The 21,302-nt window shown below is 35.1% G+C and overlaps 1 protein-coding gene across 9 annotated transcripts in view; it reads left to right on the top strand.

The window, feature by feature from the left end:
- LOC105219656 (protein abrupt) overlaps window positions 1-21,302 on the top strand; it is a 93,194-nt gene that overhangs the window by 46,963 nt on the left and 24,929 nt on the right. For 8 of the 9 annotated variants that reach the window (XM_011195941.3, XM_054226851.1, XM_054226852.1 and 5 more), the window contains one exon: window positions 12,386-13,153. The exons of the other annotated variant lie outside the window; for it this stretch is intronic. In XM_011195941.3, coding sequence (XP_011194243.2) covers window positions 12,386-13,153 — 768 coding nt within the window. The remainder of the gene's footprint in view (window positions 1-12,385; window positions 13,154-21,302) is intronic. 9 annotated transcript variants of the gene reach the window in all.

The raw sequence follows: 21,302 nt of genomic DNA, 5'->3' as shown, positions 1-21,302 counted from the left end.
AAAAAGGCGTGTTATTGGATTTTGAGTCTTTGCGTGGATATGATAACGACCCATAAGTCCATCCATTAAGTCTATTCCTCCCATATGGCTATTATATTCCCGTATAATTTGGGGGCAATCTACTTCTATATGCTGCTTTTGTTTTCGATCGTAGCGTGCAACTTTGGCCGATTGATGGTTTTCATTTACTCTTTTCAATGGCTGGATGTCAACGTAAGTTGATGCCAATCGGACTGTCTTGTTGTCTTTCCACAAAACCGTGTTAATATCGACACCATATGCATCCCTAACGTACTCAATTGTGTATCCTCTTTCTTCGTTCTTTACATCCTTATCCAAGGGAAGCTTGCATTTTGGTGCTCGGTTTGCTCGTATCGTGTCCAAACTGTAGATGCCCCTTGCGCGTACATATACCAACAAAGGTAACGATGTAGAGAATGTAGAGTTTGTGATAGTCGTACAACTACATTTGCAGTACATCCAAGATCCGGCTGACCTGGTAAAATGTTGTTATCGCCAGCGAAGTTATAGACTTCGAAGCGATACGCAAATCCAGTGGAGTAACACAAAACGAACAATTTTATTTCCCACTTGTGTGGCTTATTTGGCATATATTGGAAGATGATATTTTATTTTTGTGCTACACATTTGCTCATCGACGCAAAGACGAGCAGGCTTTGGAACAGAACAGACTTTTTCTTTTCTTTCTTCTTTTTCTTTTTTGGAAAATGGACGTGGCATCGTCCACTTATGGGTAAAAAACCATATCTCAGGAACTACTCGACCGATTTCAATGAAACTTGGTTTGTAATAGTTTCCTTCCATCCCACTGATATGTTGTGAAAATAGGCCAAATCGCTTCACAACCGCGCCTACTTCCTATATACCAGAACTTTGAAGACGATCTGAATCGTTTACTTGTATATATAAAGTAAGCACTAGTGAAGATATCGATGCAGAACTTTGCACAAATACTACCTTTATAGTGTGGCAGCCCCAATCTAAATATCGCCGAAATCGGTCCATAGGTTTTCAAGGCCCCATTAATCGAACACGAGGACCTCGGTGCTTCTAACCTAATATTATGGTTTCCAACTTTCAATGGACTTTATACAATATATATGACGAATATGTGGGTAAAACTGTGTATTATATAATATTAATTAAGTTAAATAAATAAATTGCGAGAGTATAAAATGTTCGGTTACACCCGAACTTAGCCCTTCCTTACTTGTTTGCTATAAACTTGTGTAAAAGTAGAAAATATTCTGTTCTGCGCCAATCCCTGATGATTTTGTGGTTTATTTTGGATTTTATAACGGTTTCTTTTTGTCGCATGTTCCCTTACGACATGGCACTGCACGACGGAATTGCAATCGTAAAAATCGATGTGGTACGAAAATGTGAAACTTTCTAAAACCTTCTAAAACTGTTTGCGAAGATCTGATCATTGATTTGAAAGGTCAGGGTCGAACTTCATATGTAGACAACTTTTACACAAGCTATGAATTGGCTCGTTCAATCCTAGATCAAAAAACACATGTGGTCGGTACACTCCGTGCCAACAAGAAACATTTCTCAAAAGAAGTTATGGTTGCTCCTATAAAGAAAGTAGTGGCTAGAGAAGATCCCTATGGTATAGTTGTTCTAAAGTGGAAAGATAAACGCGACGTCAGAATGCTATCCACGAAACATGCGCCGATAATGGTATCCATAACAGATGGAGCACGTAATCCGGCAGAGTCTTCAACTGGTCAAGGAGCGAGACGTAAAAGTCGAGCAACAGAAAAGCCACTGGCTGTGGTAGAATATAATAAGGGGAAATCAGGCATTGATCTTTCCGACCAAATGGCTTCATACGCAAATACCTTTTGCAAAGGGTTAAAATGGTACCGAAAGCTGGGAATTGAACTTTTACTTGGACTTTGCGTGGTAAATGCCTATACTGTGTATAAAGCAGCTACGACTAGAAACATTAATATACGAACATTCCGTCAACGCGTTGCTAAGGGCCTACTAGATCTCACATCCCCGCAGCCTGTATCGCAATCAAAACATATTATCACAAAAAGAGTTGATGAGAATAATAAAACCATCCGACGTGCTTGTGTTTTATGCTACGCTGAAGCAAAAAGAAAATTTAGTCTAAAGGAAGCAAGAAAGAATATCAAAAGAACAACTACGTACTGTCCGCAATGCCCCAACACTCCCTAATTGTGCATTGATTGCTTTCCAAAATATACACATCTAAAAAATTAATGTAAAAAATCAATGTAATTGAAGTTATCTTATCCTAATTTTAATTTTTCAATATATTTTTTTATACTTTTTTCCGAAATATCGAATGAATTCCAACAAATTTTCAAAATTAAAAAGAATCTCCGAGTTTTTAACATAAAAACTGCAAAAATGAATGATGAACTTGGACCAAAATTTAGGGCAAACATTAGGCTACTACTACCCTGTAGCGTCAACCAAAAACACATGACAATACCTAAGGCCAGACAATGCCTGTCGCACGAAAACGTGTAGCCATGGCACTCAATGTGTTAAATTTAATTTCCTGCAATTTCTGTGCTCCATGTCTTAAAAAAATAAAAATACTAGCAATCAAAGAAATATCTAAGCGTAAACAGGAAAGGCCGCCCTGAGGCGGTCTTCGTGTTTGTGTTCTTGACTACTTTTTATTTTTTATAAGAAATTATATTAACTTAAAATGAATTAACTGACTTAATCAAAAAAAATTCTTCTGTATGAATATTTTGATAAAACACTTCTTATTTTAATTTTGAAAATTTTAAAATCGGAGCTGCATTTAATTGACCTGTAACACTAAATTTCTGCATTCAACTGACGATAACAACAAAACGGAACGTCACAATACATTTGTTGATTCTAAGAAAATACGAACTGATCTATTATCTAACGGTTCTTATAACAGTTGTAGAAAACAAAGAAATTTCTTAGGAATTTGGGACAATTTATTAAAAGCCGCCTCAGGGCGGTCTTACCTGTTAGAGGGTTAATTTGACGAAGATATTTCACATATTAACCCATTTATAAGCCCACCGTTATATTTGCAGCTTCTTTCTGCAATTTCTTCTGCAAAATTAAATGCTTCTGACGTTTTTCGTTAGTGAGTTAACGGAATTTTAGTAATTTTCGAAATAACGCGCGTGGTTGTTATCCAATACTTTCATGGTGTGTACGCAAGAGACACTTTACATGTTTTTGCTCATTTTGTGGGCGTGGCAATGGTCCGATTATGCCCATTTTCAAAAGCAACCATGGTGCCAGGGAATATGTGTACAAAGTTTTATCAACATATCTGAATTTTTACTAAAGTTATCGCTTGCACATTAAAAAATGAAAAATCCGATCCAGAATACTGTAGAAACCGCCTTTAATCAAAATAGGAAAGGAAAAAATACAAGCTACTAAATTGTTAATTTTTCTCTAATGAACAAAAGTTTATTAAGTTGGTGATCGGTGTATATAAAAAAATTTAAACTTTTAATAAAAATAATTTGTACTTACATACGTACTCAATTGTATATCCTCTTTCTTCGTTCTTTACATCCTTATCCAAGGGAAGCTTGCATTTTGGTGTTCGGTTTGCTCGTATCGTGTCCAAACTGTAGATGCCCCTTGCGCGTACATATACCAACAAAGGTAACGATGTAGAGAATGTAGAGTTTGTGATAGTCGTACAACTACATTTGCAGTACATCCAAGATCCGGCTGACCTGGTAAAATGTTGTTATCGCCAGCGAAGTTATAGACTTCGAAGCGATACGCAAATCCAGTGGAGTAACACAAAACGAACAATTTTATTTCCCACTTGTGTGGCTTATTTGGCATATATTGGAAGATGATATTTTAATTTTGTGCTACACATTTGCTCATCGACGCAAAGACGAGCAGGCTTTGGAACAGAACAGACTTTTTTGGGTTTTTTGGAAATGTATTGCTGTCAATGACCTTGCTGCAGTAGAAGAAGATTCTTCAGGTATTTCAGTGAGGGTTGATGATCTTACAGGTATATCATCAATTGAACTTATATTCAAGGACATATCGGTGATTTGTATAAATGAATCAGTTGCTTCATTCATTTCCCGAATACACGCTGAAATAGCATGTTCATCTTCCGGAGAGATTTCATTAGGCATATAATCGGATGAGACACCCCCTTTTGATGACGACCCCTACAAACGTTTTAAGGATAATGATTTAAGGGCATGCACCTGGAATGTTCGGACCCTTAATTGGGAAGGTGCCTCTGCCCAGCTGGTTGATGTCCTCATACGACTAAAGGCTGACATCACCGTCATCCAAGAACATCTACTATAGCGGCCATATAGCGCAAATTTGGTGTTGGATTTGTGGTGGGAGAGAGACTCCGTCACCGAGTCCTGGCATTCACCCCGGTGGATGAACGTCTAGCCACAATCCGCACAAAAGCGAGGTTCTTCAACATATCGCTTATTTGCGCCCACGCCCCAACGGAAGAGAAGGACGATGTGACCAAAGATTCTTTCTATGAGCGCCTAGAACGTACCTACGAGCGCTGCCCCGCCACGATGTCAAAATCGTGCTTAGCGATTTTAACGCCAGGGTGGGTAAAGAAGGTGTCTTTGGCACAACAGTCGGAAAATTCAGCCTCCATGACGAAACATCGCCAAACGGTCTGAGGCTGATCGACTTGGCTGGGGCCCGAAATATGGTCGTCTGTAGTACCAGATTCCAGCATAAGAAAATACACCCTGTCTCCTGATCGAAACACGCGTAACCAAATCGATCACGTTGTGATACACGGAAGACATGTCTCCAGTGTTTTAGACGTGCGTACGCTCCGAGGACCAAATATAGACTCGGACCATTATCAGGTTGCAACGAAGATACGCACCGCCTCTGTGCAGCAAAGAACGCTCGTCAACAAACACAAGGAAGGTTCGACGTCGAAAAGCTGGGAACTGTGGAACGGCATCTCAAACTCACTGCGTACCGCTGCAGCCGAAACAATTGGATTTTGGCAATGACAAAAAACAAGCTGGTACGATGAGGAATGCCGTCTCGCAGCGGAGAGAAAACAGACCGCCTACCTCGCAACGTTGCAAACAACCACAACACGTGCGGGATGGGATAGATACCGAGAGCTGAAGAGGGAAGCGAGACGCATCTGCAGACAAAAAAAGAAAGAGGCCGAAATACGTGAGTACGAAGAGCTTGAGAAGCTGGCAGACAGAGGTAATGCTCGAAAATTTTACGAAAAAATTAAGCAACTTAACGAAGGTTTCAAGACCGGAGCACCCTCATGTAGAGACCAAGATGGTAATCTGATAACCGATGTCAGGGCATACTGGGATTATGGAGGGAACACTTCTCCGACTTGCTGAATGGCTGTGAAAGTACAACAACTGTGAAAGCGAACCCGATTCCCCAATCGATGACGATGGAATAGATATTCCATTACCCGACCATGAAGAAATTCGAATAGCAATTACCCGCCTGAAGAACTACAAAGCAGCGGGGGTCGATAGATTACCGGCAGAGCTATTCAAATACGGCGGAGAATAACTGATAAGGTGCATGCATCAGCTTCTTTGCAGAATATGGTCGGAAGAAAGCATGCCTGACGATTTGAATCTCATTGTGCTCTGCCCAATCCATAAAAAGGGAGATCCCACAAACTGTGCCAATTACCGTGGGATAAGCCTCCTAAATATCGCCTATAAGGTTCTATCGAGCGTACTTTGTGAAAGACTTAAGCCCACCGTCAAACAACTGATTGGACCTTATCAGTGCGGCTTTAGACCTGGAAAGTCCACCATGCGCCAAATCTTGGAGAAGACCCGTGTAAAGAGAATCGACACACACCACCTTTATAATTTTAAAGCTGCTTTCGATAGCACGAATAGGAGCTGCCTTTATGCCGCGATGTCTGAATTTGGTATCCCCGCAAAACTAATACGGCTGTGTAAGTTGACGTTGAGCAACACCAAAAGCTCCGTCATGATTGGGAAGGACCTCTCCGAGCCGTTCGATACCAAACGAGGTTTCAGACAAGGTGACTCACTATCGTGCGACTTTTTTAACTTGATGCTGAAAAAATTATACGAGCTGCAGAGCTAAATAGATAAGGTACAATCTTCTACAAGAGTGTACAGCTACTGGCGTACGCCGATGATATCGATATCATCGGAAGCAACAACCGCGCCGTTTGTTCTGCGTTTTCCAGACTAGATAAAGAAGCGAAGCGTATGGGTCTGGTGGTGAATGAGGACAAGACGAAATATCTCCTGTCATCAAACAAACAGTCAGCGCACTCGCGTCTTGGCTCCCATTTCACTGTTGACCGTCATAACTTCGAGGTCGTAGATAATTTCGTATACCTGGGAACCAGCATCAACAACACGAACAATGTCAGCCTCGAAATCCAGCGCAGAATAACTCTTGCCAACAGGTGCTACTTTGGACTGAGTAGGCAATTGAACAGTAAAGTCCTCTCTCGACGAACCAAAATCAAGCACTACAAGTCGCTTATCAAACCCGTCCTGCTTTACGGTGCAGAAGCTTGGACGATGTCAACATCAGATGAGACGACACTAGGGTGTGCCAAGGGGTTTTGACGAAAACATTCTCCGGGTGCCAAGCACATTTTTTGCTATAAACTAATGTAAAAGTAGAAAATAGAAAATTCAGTTCTGCGCCAATCCTGGATGATTTTGTGGTTTATTTTGGATTTTATAACAGTTTTTTTTGTCGCACGTTTCCTTACGACATGGCACTGCACGACGGAATTGCAATTGTAAAAATCGATGTCGTACGAAAATGGGCGACGCGATTTTTTGCTATTTCTTATTTTTTTCTTTTTACGCATTTTCTAAACTAAAACTTTCTAAAACTGTATGTAGACTATGTAGACAACTTTTACACAAGCTATGAATTGGCTCGTTCAATCCTAGTTGCTCCTATAAAGAAAGTAGTGGCTAGAGAAGATCCCTATGGTATAGTTGTTCTAAAGTGGAAAGATAAACGCGACGTCAGAATGCTATCCACGAAACATGCCCCGATAATGGTATCCATAACAGATGGAGCACGTAATCCTGCAGAGCCTTCAACTGGTCAAGGAGCGAGACGTAAAAGTCGAGCAACAGAAAAGCCACTGGCTGTGGTAGAATATAATAAGGGGAAATCAGGCATTGATCTTTCCGACCAAATGGCTTCATACGCAAATACCCTTCGCAAAGGGTTAAAATGGTACCGAAAGCTGGGAATTGAACTTTTACTTGGACTTTGCGTGGTAAATGACTATACTGTGTATAAAGCAGCTACGACTAGAAACATTAATATACGAACGTTCCGTCAACGCGTCAACCAAAAACACATGACAATACTTAAGGCCAGACAATGCCTGTCGCACGAAAACGTGTAGCCATAGCACCCCAATAAGTATTTGGTGTCGAACAAAAACGTGTAGCCATGGCACTCAATGTGTTAAATTAAATTTCCTGCATTTCTGTGCTCCATGTCTTAAAAAAATAAAAATACTAGCAATCAAAGAAATATCTAAGCGTAAACAGGCAAGGCTGCCCTGAGGCGGTCTTCGTGTTTGTGTTCTTAAAACTTGAACTACTTTTTATTTTTTATAAGAAAGTATATTAACTTAAAATGAATTAACTGACTTACTCAAAAAAAATCTTTTGTATGAATATTTTGATAAAACACTTTTTATTTTAATTTTGAAAATTTTAAAATCGGAGCTGCATTTAATTGACCTGTAACACTAAATTTCTGCATTCAACTGACGATAACAACAAAACGAAACGTCACAATACATTTGTTGATTCTAAGAAAATATGAACTGATCTATTATCTAACGGTTCTTATAACAGTTGTAGAAAACAAAGAAATTTCTTAGGAATTTGGGACAATTTATTAAAAGCCGCCTCAGTGCGGTCTTACCTGTTAGAGGGTTAATTTGACGAAGATATTTCACATATTAACCCATTTATAAGCCCACCGTTATATTTGCAGCTTCTTTCTACAATTTCTTCTGCAAAATTAAATGCTTCTGACGTTTTTCGTTAGTGAGTTAACGGAATTTTAGTAATTTTCAAAATAACGCGCGTGGTTGTTATCCAGTACTTTCATGGTGTGTACGCAAGGGACACTTTACATGATTTTGCTCATTTTGTGGGCGTGGCAATGGTCCGATTATGCCCATTTTCAATAGCAACCATGGTGCCAGGGAATATGTGTACAAAGTTTTATCAACATATCTGAATTTTTACTAAAGTTATCGCTTGCACATTAAAAAATGAAAAATCCGATCCAGAATACTGTAGAAACCGCCTTTAATCAAAATAGGGAAGGAAAAAATACACGCTACTAAATTGTTAATTTTTCTCTAATGAACAGAAGTTCATTAAGTTGGGGATGCAAAAGGAAAAAATACAAGCTACTAAATTGTTAATTTTTCTCTAATGAACAAAAGTTCATTAAGTTGGTGACCGGTATATACAAAAAAATTTAAACTTTTAATAGAAATAATTTGTACATACTCGTTTAATAGGTGGGTCTACTGTTTCAATATTTTGTTTTTAAATTAATCGAAAAGGTAATAAGGTAAATCTTACACTGTCAGGGTTTGGTTGTGAGTCACCATATATTTTTAAGTTTCCTTCTATTTCTTTCTCTACCTTTACGCCTTCTTAGATATGTAATAAGTAATAGTATCCAACATACCTCAGTCAAATAATTATATGTGCATGAACTTTTTGGAAAAAAATTAAAGATTACAAAATTGCAAAATATTTCTGAGTATGCAGGTTTGTTATTATTAATGTATGTATACGATATAAAAAAACAAAAAATTAACAAATTTCAAAATATTTTTTAAACTATAAAACAAAATTGAAATTAGGCTAATGGTAAATATTTATATGTGCATTTTACTATTTTTACCAGTAAAGCCTATACATTTGAGTTTAACTGAAAGAAATGTTTATTTTAATAGTCAGTAGAATTGTCCTTATATTTTAAAACTAAATTAAGCCGCTTAATCAGAGAATTAACTACTGACTGTAGAATAGTTATGTAAATATTGGCAAATTCTTGCTTTATGGCTAATTTAAGGTGACGTACTGTCTCAAACTGCTTTCCGTTTTGAAAAACAGAAGCAGAGAGGTTCCCCCAGACATCCTCAATAGGATTTAGGCTCGAACTCAATGCTGCACATTGTAATACCGGAATTTTCCGGTCGTTAAAGATGTTCTTCGTGTGGATTAAAGCGTTATCCTTTCGATATGTCCAGTTATATACCATAAATATTGCAAAATTTATTAACTCGCATTGATATTAGCATTCATTTGAGTGAATATAAAACATGTAGTTAGCTTTCCACAGCAGCAAAATACAGCCCATGAAATTAAGGTACCGCTTCCAAAACATCGCTTGTAGTAGGACCGTCGTTCCTGGTGCGAATCTCTCCAATATTTCTTGCAATGACCTGGGCCGACCAAATTTAATTTTTTTTCGTCACTAAAGACTGTATTCTATCACTCATCGGCACAGAATTGGTATTTATTTGCAAACCTCAAATGTGCTTTATTGTGTCTTTCTTTAGCGTTGGTTTAGGTGCCATGGAGATGTGTTTCAGAAACTGATTTTTATGTATAATTGGAAAAATTATATTTATTGTGATTTTCTGTCTTAACTTGGTCCATATTTGTTCGCTTCTTATCAAGTCCGCAACTACTAGCCGTCGAATCATCCTTTCAATGTTGCATTTCATCCGCTGCGTCACACTATACCATAATTAGTGGGGCTTTTAAGAAATTTTGAGATACAGTTCCGATGTCGCTTTGATCTAGAGTCATTTTGGAACCGCTTTCATGCATTCCACGAGGCATTTTAGGCTTAAAGTTAAATAAATGTAATCAAATTTTTAATAATTCATTAAGTTAATGCACCTACAATAATTTTGAAAACAAATTTTAGCAAAAAAAGTTTTTGATGCGACACTATCAGTAAGAAAGATCCGCTAAACTGATTTTGCACATACATATAAATATTTTATATGCAATACCCAATTCACAAGCACATTCTTAATGTAACTGTACAACGAACGAGAAAAGTATGAAACAATTTTCGTTGCATAGTAACGGTAACATATCGACCTTTTATTCCACATTTACCGAAATCTAAAAAATAACAATGAATAAGAAATATAAACAAAAGCCGAAATGCACATATATTTATTTGACTGGGGTACACTCAGTTTTGTTCCTCATTGTATAATGCTTTATCAATCAATATGTAAGATATTTCAATGAAATTTCTTGACCATAATGTGGTTTAGCGCTAAAAACACTGTTATATTAAGTGGATATGTCATAAAATGTGGTTTGTTGATAAAAATTTATGAATCCATACAACTTTATATCATTCTGGTTTATATTCTATTTGATTAAGTATATATCGCATATCTTGGTTATATGCGACGTGGCTATGAAATAAAATAAACTGCAATTGTAATTGATTTTATAAATTGTACAATATGTTGAGTTTAAGACTGGTTTCTGCTTGTAAACTAAAAATGAGCGAATTCATAAGAATGTCTTTAGGCATGAAAATTTTGAGTTATAACAAAATATTTTAGGTACTTACATACATAAATACATACATATGTATATAAGAAGTATGTTCAAAAAGTAACTTTTTTGTAACTTAAAGAAAAATTATTGGAATTGCGACAACATTTTTATTACCGCAAGATATCCTTATATAACCAGTATATTCCATTCATAAATTCCCATAACAAAAATTTGTACATACATACATAATATCTGATTTAAGTTAGTTTTAGTATAAACATCTCAGATATAAAGCAAAGTTTATCAATAAAGTGATGTGAGACTATGATCTGCATATACTATAATAAGTTAATAATGTACAAGAATGATTGTTATCGATTCTCCATTTTAATAAGAAATGTTGAAAACTATGCAACATTTTTTATGAAAAAGTTTGGATACACCTGCATTGTGCTTATTATAAACCCGAATGTATGTCCGTCTGTCCATCTGTGCAAGCTGCAACTTGAGTAAAAATTGAGATATCTTGATAAATTGTGTGCACGTGTTACTTGGCACCATTGGAAGGTTGTTTTCGAAGATGGGCGAAATCGGACCATTGCCACACACACAAAATGGCTAAAACCGAAAACATATAAAGAGCTATAACTAAGCCATAAATTAAGCTATTGAAGTGGTATGAAGGATCGCACTATGAAGGGGCATATGTGAATGTAATTTTTTTGGAGAAGTGGACGTTGTACCGCCTGCTACAAAGTTTTTTGTACATATCTCGTAAACTATTGAAGCTATATCAAGGAAACTTCTAGAGTCGTTTCTTTTAGGTACTACCTTATATACCAATGGTATGTTGTGTTCCAAATCGTATCACAAACATGCCTACTTCCCATATACCAGAACTTTGAAGTCGATCCGAATCGTAAACTTTACAATATATAAAATTAGCACTAATGAAGATATCGGAATAGAACTTTGCAAACATACTGCATTTAAAGAGTGGGATCGCCCTTCTAAAATTGTTGAAATCGGTCCATAAGTTTTCAAGACCCTATATATCGAATATGAGGACCTCAGTGCTTCTAACAAATATATTACCGAAAATATGGGTAAGTCCCTCAGATATTTAGAAGAAATTCAGAGGAGAATATGTTACTTCTAATAAATCGGGTGATAACTTCCCCTATCTCCCATATGCTTAATATTAGGGTTTTCAAACTTTCAATGAACTTTATACCATATATATTCCGAATATGTGACTCAAAATGTTTGCTATATTAAAAAAATTAAATGAATAAATTACGAGAGTATAAAATGTTCGGTTACATCCGAACTTAAACTTTCCTTACTTATTTATACAGTGTATGTGCAAACTATAAACAATTATTTAGTTTGATTAAGTTTGATTTGGCATGTTAAATGCATTTGAGTTAAAAATCAAAACTATTAGTTTAAAAACCAAAACTCGTGAATTCTTAACATCTACACGATTTATGAATGAAATTATTAGTAATGCGATTTGTTCTATTCCTCTGTGGACATCCAAAGTTCCCTCATTTGTCAAATATATCCGTCTATATGGGGCCTAAAAATTAATGTATGCTGAATATTTATAGTATATATGTTATTTTTAAACTACCCATTTTACTATTCACTTTCAATTCATATTAAGATGTTCTAAATCTCACACTTTGAAATACTTTTTTATTTCCAAACATATTTAAATGTACAAAAATAAATTCTTAAATAAAAAAATATTAATGCAAGAGTAAATAACTCTCATACAACAGAGCATCCCGGTGAAATATCCAGCATCTTAAGAGAAAATGGGTATAACCCTCAAATTTCTTCACAACCCTTCTCAACAATTTTTCGCAACCGTTTTTGGAATACAAATTATGTGGATAAAAAGGAAATCGGATTTAAGAATAAATTTGATACGAGTAACAAATTGCCTATAGATAGTTTTGTATCGAAATCGGCAGCTTTATCGCTTATGGTAAAAACTGCATGCATAAATAAACAACCAAAATCTTTTCAAGAGATGATTATTAAAGAAGACATGCAGTCGAATATCCCACGAATTCAACAGCAAAAACAACAGCAGTTTAAAATTCTACAACAATTTGAAATACAACAGCCTTTAGCCTATCTATATGAACTACAGAAATCAACGATTAATCAACAAAAGACATTTGATACTAATTTCATGGCAGGAACTTCTGATATTAGTGAAGACACAAATTTACCGGAGGTAACACTGACTTCTTTCAATACCTCCGATGTTTATGAATATGCACATACTAAGCGCGATCATGTCCTGCCCTGCCCTCTCTGCGAAACTCCACTAGAGCAAAGATTTTTTCGTCAACATTTAGACGGGCACTATCCGCGAGATAGTCCAATTTGTCCGGTAATTGAATGCGGTCGCCGGTTTGCCCATCCGAATTCCGTTAGGAATCACATGCGTATTAAGCATACCCATCAGTGGGCTAAAATGAAAGTAATGCGCTCTTCATCTGGACATATGCCTAGTGGACTGGATTTAAATAAGAAAAGTGAGACTTATAAATTACCATAAGAGTTTATCCTCTTTAAGAGCTTTTAATTTGAGTTTAAAATTGAACGTATAAACTATTTACAAGCCTTTTACAAATATGTACATAGTTTGAACTGCAATTTAAACTACTCCAAAATCTGCATTTTGTCGACACTTTCCAAATTTTTTTTCAAATCAACCGTTTATGAGTAAACTAGAATAAACATATAAGTCTATAACTCGAAATTCGATATATTAATATGTAGTTGTCAAAAACAAATCTCAGTTCGTTAATAATCCAAAATTAAATCATATTGAAGTTATGTTTAAAACGTATGGGTGAGTATTCGTACACGAATAATAATGCGAAGATTCACAGAAAAATATGACCATGAAAGGAACCTGTTTTGTCCAGGTACAATAATTAGCAAATACATATTATTATTACTATTTACTTCAAAAATATCTTACTATAATACGGAGCAATATTTTTTTAATTGAGAAAGAAGTACACTATTAATAAAACTCATCATTTAAATAAAATGGTTAAAGAAATATATTTTTGCCTAAAGAATTTATATATTTTTATTAAAATACTATATTTAATGTAATCCACTGAAATTCAATTTTGGCTTTAACGACAATTACCACAAACATTTTCTGTTCGTATATCTTGCCAATTACTACTCTTGTATATAATTCAGTTACACATTGCTTAATGTATAAACTAAAAACATATTTTATAAAGAAACTGTCAGAAGCTACGAAATTCTTAATTATTTTCTATAAGAAGTATACAATATAGATGAATAGAATACATATATATTACGATTTCGATTATTTTATTATGCTTGTTATTGTTATAGCGTTTTTAGACAGAAGCAAATTGATCAATTTACCGGCCTATGCTCGATTTAAACGCTTATTGATATCGATTTACCATACAAAATAAAATCTCCATTTATTTTAAATTGAATTTAAATCGAATTGAAAATCAAATGCAACTCTGCGACAAAGACGTACGATATACGTCCTTTCTCTGTGATTGGCGGAATTTTTTGATAAAATAGCATTAATACTACTAGACGGTAGATGGCGCTGCTGAAATATAATAATCAACTGATGAAATTACCAACTTCTTATGAAAAGCAAAAACAACAAGTAAGGAAGGGCTAAGTTCGGGTGTAACCGAACATTTTATACTTTCGCAATTTATTTATTTATCTTTATTGATATTATAAATACACTATTTGACCCACATATTCGTCATATATATTGTATAAAGTCCATTGAAAGTTGGAAACCATAATATTAGGTTAGAAGCACCGAGGTCCTCATGTTCGATATATGGGGCCTTGGACCTATAGTCCGATTTCGGCGATATTTATAATGGGGCTGCCACACTATAAACATAGTATTTGTGCAAAGTTCTGTATCGATATCTTCACTAGTGCTTACTTTATTTATTGTAAAGTAAACGATTCAGATCGTCTTCAAAGTTCTGGTATATAGGAAGTATTCGTGGTTGTGAAGCGATTTGACCTATTTTCACAACATATCATTGGGATGTAAGGAAACTGTTACAAACCAAGTTTCATTGAAATCGGTCGAGTAGTTCGTGTGATATGGTTTTTGACCCATAAGTAGGCGATGCCACGCCCATTTTCCATTTTGTAAAAAAATCTGAATGCAGCTTCCATCTGCCATTCCTTATGCGAAATTTAGTGTTTCTGACGTTTTTTGTTAGTGAGTTAACCCACTTTTAGTAATTTTCAACCTAACCTTTGTATGGGATGTGGGCGTAGTTATTACCCGATTTCTTTAATTTTTGGGCTGTATTAAGAAGTGACTAAATAACACGACTGCAGAAAGTTTGGTTTATATAGCTCTATTGGTTTCCGAGATATGTACAAAAAATCTATTTGGGGGCGGGGTCACGCCCACCTCCCCAAAAAAATTACAGCCAGATATGCCCCTTCATAGTGCGATCTTTCATACCAAATTTTACTTCCATAGCTTTATTTATAGCTTAGTTATGGCACTTTAAGTGTTTTCGGTTTTCGCCATTTTGTGGGCGTGGCAGTGGTCCGATTACGCCCATTTTCGAACTTAACCTTCTTATGGTGCCAAGAAATACGTCTTCCAAGTTTCATCAAGATATCTCAATTTTTACTCAAGTTACAGCTTGCACAGACGGACGGACGGACGGACAGACAGACATCCGGATTTGAACTTTTCTCGTCACCCTGATCATTTTGATATATATAACCCTATAGCTAACTCGTTTGGTTTTGGGACTTACAACAAACCGTTATGTGGACAAAACTATAATACTCTCGTAGCAACTTTGTTGCGAGAGTATAAAAATGTATAACAGCTGATCGTAAATCGAGTAACCGGCAGTATAATCGGCAAAAATGGGTTTCTCGATTTAAATTTAAATTGATCAATTTATTTGGCTGTCTAATAGCGTTTTTATTATTAAACTGATCAATTTGCTTCTGTCTAAAAACGCTATTACGCTCTTTTAGCAGCTGCTGAGTCTCCGCTCGTCCTTGAGAACGATATTAAAAATGTTTTACTTTTAGTCTTTCTTATAGCGTTTTTAGACAGAAGCAAATTGATCAATTTACCGGCCTCTGCTCGATTTAAACGCTTATTAATACAGATTTACCATACAAAATAAAATCTCCATTTATTTTAAATTGAATTTAAATCGACGTGAAAGTCAAATGCAACTCTGCGACAAAGACGTACGATATATGTTCTTTGTCTGCGATTGGCTGATTTTTTTGATAAAGTAACATTAATAAAGGGTGATTTTTTAAGAGCTTGATAACTTTTTTAAAAAAAAAAACGCATAAAATTTGCAAAATCATCGGTTCTTTATTTGAAACGTTAGATTGGTTCATGACATTTACTTTTTGAAGATAATTTCATTTAAATGTTGACCGCGGCTGCGTCTTAGGTGGTCCATTCGGAAAGTCCAATTTTGGGCAACTTTTTCGAGCATTTCGGCCGGAATAGCCCGAATTTCTTCGGAAATGTTGTCTTCCAAAGCTGGAATAGTTGCTGGCTTATTTCTGTAGACTTTAGACTTGACGTAGCCCCACAAAAAATAGTCTAAAGGCGTTAAATCGCATGATCTTGGTGGCCAACTTACGGGTCCATTTCTTGAGATGAATTGTTCTCCGAAGTTTTCCCTCAAAATGGCCATAGAATCGCGAGCTGTGTGGCATGTAGCGCCATCTTGTTGAAACCACATGTCAACCAAGTTCAGTTCTTCCATTTTTGGCAACAAAAAGTTTGTTAGCATCGAACGATAGCGATCGCCATTCACCGTAACGTTGCGTCCAACAGCATCTTTGAAAAAATACGGTCCAATGATTCCACCAGCGTACAAACCACACCAAACAGTGCATTTTTCGGGATGCATGGGCAGTTCTTGAACGGCTTCTGGTTGCTCTTCACCCCAAATGCGGCAATTTTGCTTATTTACGTAGCCATTCAACCAGAAATGAGCCTCATCGCTGAACAAAATTTGTCGATAAACACATTTCGAACCGAACACTGATTTTGGTAATAAAATTCAATGATTTGCAAGCGTTGCTCGTTAGTAAGTCTATTCATGATGAAATGTCAAAGCATACTGAGCATCTTTCTCTTTGACACCATGTCTGAAATCCCACGTGATCTGTCAAATACTAATGCATGAAAATCCTAACCTCAAAAAAATCACCCGTTATTACTAGAGTAGCCGGCAGTGTAAAAGGCAAAAAAGGGTTTCTCAATAAAAATTTTGATTGGCCAATTAATTTGGTTTTTAAAAACGCTATAAGTGATCAATTTTGGTTACCGGAAGTGATGAAATGGCCAGAAATATAATATTTTAAACCACGTTCATTAAAAATGATTTACGCTTAATTTCAGGCATTTTTTAATTCATTCATGTAAGATATTATCAAGATATAATCCATATTAGTAGCAATAATTTCGGGATTAACTACGCTTGTACCCGCCATAAACTCCTGCCGTGCTTCACTGTAGGAACTAGGTTTTCTTAATTTAATTTAAGCCTGTATCTGCATTTCTCAATCAACATTCATTACAGCAAACTTTACTTTCATCAGAAAATATCACATTTTCCCAAAACACTAGTGCAACAAATTAATTAATTCATTGGCCAGGCCATTCGCTTCTGCCTATTCCCAAGTGATATGTATGTCTTCTTTCTAGCAACTCGAGTATGCTATCAGCTTTTATTGAGCATTTTGCATACAGTACCGCCGTAAATAGATCGAAATCAGCGCTTTAATCAAAGGCGCAAAGGTCGGTTAATTGTGCGAAACATGCTATGACTATTCTCTTTGGAGTTCTGCTGCTTCATATCTACATTTTCGGTGATACTATCAAATTTTAATCAGTATAAAAGACAGTAAATGATCGTACATAAACTACTGTGAATAATAAAAATTCTTAAACTAAAAACAAAAATTAAACTTGATACTTTTTTAAGGATAACTGGTTTCATTTGCTTTAAAACCATCTGTCGATTGTATTATTATTATTATAGCGTTTTCGCACAGAAGCTAATTGATCAATTAAACGGACTTTGCTCGATTAAAGCGCTGAATTATATCGATTTACCATACGAAATAAAAATCTAATTTTTCTACATTATTTTTTAATTGAATAAAAAAAGTAGACTTTTTTTGTCTGCGAGTTGGTTGAATTTGGTAAAATATCAGCAATACTACTCAATGGTAGAAGGGCAAAAACTGGTTTCTCAATTATAATCTTAATACACTACATTTATTTGGATGTGCGAAAAGGCTATTAACAATGTTTAAGTCTACACTAATTTATTATACAAAGACAATCAATCTTTAATGTTTATTATACATACATACTCCTATAATCAAACTTATAGCGAACTTTTAATTTTGCCATTTCATGCCACAATGTAAAAATCAGTGGTTGGTTCACTCATTTCACTAGCTACTTCTCAATACTAATGTGGCGATGTTCTTGTGTAATTTTCGCTCTTTTTCAGTGGATAATTTTGGCATGCTAAGTAATCTAATTGCATTACAGTAGCATGTTTAACAGATTAAAATAATTTTGTTCACCTAACAATTTTATATATTAATATTTATATTTATCAAAATTATGAAAAAGTTATATTTAACGAAAAACACTGAAGCACTAAATACGATAATAAGCATGACATCTCCCAATTTTCAACGAAATTTCCCTTCTCAACAATTAGTTAACGTGGATCATAAATTGGTACATAATAGCTTAGACAGACGGTAGCGCTTTTTTCTATTTTGCCAATTAAATTATTGACAAATATATTAACAAAAACTAATTTTAATTTTTTTAAGGTTGTTGAAAGCAAACAGCGAGCAGTTTCAAAAACAACAACAACAACCATCAACGAAAATGTGCTGATACATTTGTTTAATGAATGGCAAATTTCTCAATCAGCTGTCTAAATACACAAAATTTGTCATCTGTCACCATAAAATTTCAATGCGCATTAGCATTTCTTAAGGCGCATTCATTTTGCTCATCTGTCACTGTTATAACCCTATATTACAGCTTAAGATAGAAAACTAATTCACCTTATGGTATATAAATTAAGCGTTAATGCAGATATAGGAAGTGAACTTAGTGTCGTTTAGGTGTGGCACAACTCTTCTTTATACTGATAATATCGTTGAAAGAACATAAGGCAAATTGAACAAGAAAGGTTTGTATTGGTTCTAGCCACATAATAGCAGTCATCGATGTGCTAAGCGATATAGAGAAGCTAATAGAACACACTATGCAGTAATTTAAATGAACAGGCAGCACTTATGGAGCAGCCCGGAGCTAAAATGCTCGTTTAATCATGCGCAAAAGAGTTGTGCAGATAATCTTAAAATTTGAATGAGGTATGCTATCTTGTACGTATTCAACTGGACAACTACGTTGTCGATTTTGCATATTAAATTTTTGACAAGCGGGCAGCGTCCAAAGATAGCGAGCAGAGAGGTGACCAATCGAATATTGCTAATATGATAAATAAAATACGAATTACCTTTCTAATTTTCACTTTTAATAATGGTCGTGATAATTATGATCTTCCAAGTATTAATAAAAACATCACTTTCAACCTCCAAATCTTTTAAAAGTGGTTTGTGATAAGATTTTGATCTTTAAAATGCCATCAACAACGTTAACATGTGTGCACGAATGTTCTTAGAGCTAACATATCGGTGCGTAGTAGATTTTTTTTGAACATAATTATTGTATTCAGTTACGCTTGTTGATTTTAACATAAACAGATAACTATCATCGACTCGTCTATATGCATTAGAGACTTTGATTATTTAAATTTTTTGAAAATATATCTCAAATTCTAAATTTTCTTCAACTCATTTGATTAGAATTTTATAACGATTATCATCAATTGTAGTTGGCATACATAAATGACTGAAGCAAAAAAAGTATTACAAATGTAGTTTTATATAACTAAGGACATTTTGTTTATCGAAAGCAAATAAATCCAAATCTTTGGAAGGAAACTTAATGGTATTGAATAACGTGGCATTCACTACTATCTTTTATCGAATGCAACTCACTAACTTTGTTTATGCTGAAACATGTAATTTTTTACAAAAAAGAAGCGCCTAACAATACTGCAAGAAAAATGACGAGATGATGGTTAATAATAGTAATTGAAAATTATGTAATTAATAGTATTAGCAAAACATGGAACAGAAAATATATTAATAAATCGTCCTCTGCTCAATCGATTTACCATACAAAATGTACATTAATTTTTTATTGAATATTAATCGACTTGAAAATGAAATGCAGCTCTGCGACAAAAACCGTATTAGTAATTATATATACAGTAATAAACGCTTAAGTGCCCCTTCTTAACATGCAAGTCTTTTGAGACACTTAAGCGGGAAAGGCACTTAAATGAATCACGCTTAAGTGCCTCGTGGTACTTACCAAGCTTTTTCTCAAATACTTCGATCTAATATTTTTTTTTTCGAATGAAATTCACATTTATTTCTTTTAATAACAAAAATTCTTAAATATGAAAAAAAAACTTACAAAACTATGTAGATGATTTCCTTTTGACAATAATTATCATATTCAATGTCAAAAATATTAAAAGGCACATAAAAGAGAAAAATTGCAAACAATTTTGTTTTTGTGGCCTAAAATTTGTGTCTTAAATATTACAGGCATTTAAGCGGGAAAATCACTTAAGCGGAGGCTCTTAAACGGGGAATCTTATATGTAAATTTAGAGAAAAAACAACGATGCCGCAAAATATTGGCACTTAAGCGGGAAATGCACTTAAACGGGGGGCACTGTAAGTTCTTTGTCTGCGATTTTCGCTGCTGTAAATAAATAAAAAATAGCAATCAGCTGATGAAGCTTACAATTTCTTATTAAAGGCAAAAACAAAAATGTGTAACAGCTGATCGGTTATCGAGTAGCCGACAGTGAAAAAATTTTGATTGATCAATTAATTCGGCTGTGTGAAAACGCTATAAGATGTTATTCGATTATTGAATATCAGTTATCCGAACACTTTTTCGCATGTAAATCAAAGCGATCAAGGGGGAATAGAAGGTGAGTATGATATAAAGCATAAAAAAACAATTAAATAGTGTTTTGTTTTACAAGAAGCTTCTGCGATTTAAATTTTCTGTTTTTGTTTTGTCAAGAAGTAGTTTTATAATGTACTTTGCGTTTTCCATTTGCATTCTGTCAATGTTGTTGATAAGTTGATAAAGCATTTATAACACGTCGTGTTGCTTTGGTACTCCTGTCAAAATTTGAGTAAATTAAAAAAAAAGTGGTCCACATTTCAGTTAGGGTGGTCAAACTCCATTTTGCTAACTCCATCTTTTTTTGATACTAAAATAATATTTTTGTTTCCTTTAATTACTTGAGCTCTTCTTTAGAAATACTAGTTGCTATTTCTTGAATTCTTTCTTCGACGTCTTCCACATTTGTATGTATGTATGTAATTGGCGTTGAACCGTTTAGCCGGTTATAGCCGAATCGATGAGAGCGCGCCACCCCTCTATTTCCTTCGCTGTTCGGCGCCAGTTGGAGATTCCAAGTGTAATCAGGTCGCTCGAAACCTGGTCCCT

The sequence above is a fragment of the Zeugodacus cucurbitae genome, chromosome 3 (assembly GCF_028554725.1).
Source record: "Zeugodacus cucurbitae isolate PBARC_wt_2022May chromosome 3, idZeuCucr1.2, whole genome shotgun sequence".
Classification (NCBI taxonomy): domain Eukaryota; kingdom Metazoa; phylum Arthropoda; class Insecta; order Diptera; family Tephritidae; genus Zeugodacus; species Zeugodacus cucurbitae.
Note: the sequence above shows the minus strand (reverse complement) of the source record. Positions and strands in the feature narration are given on the sequence as shown.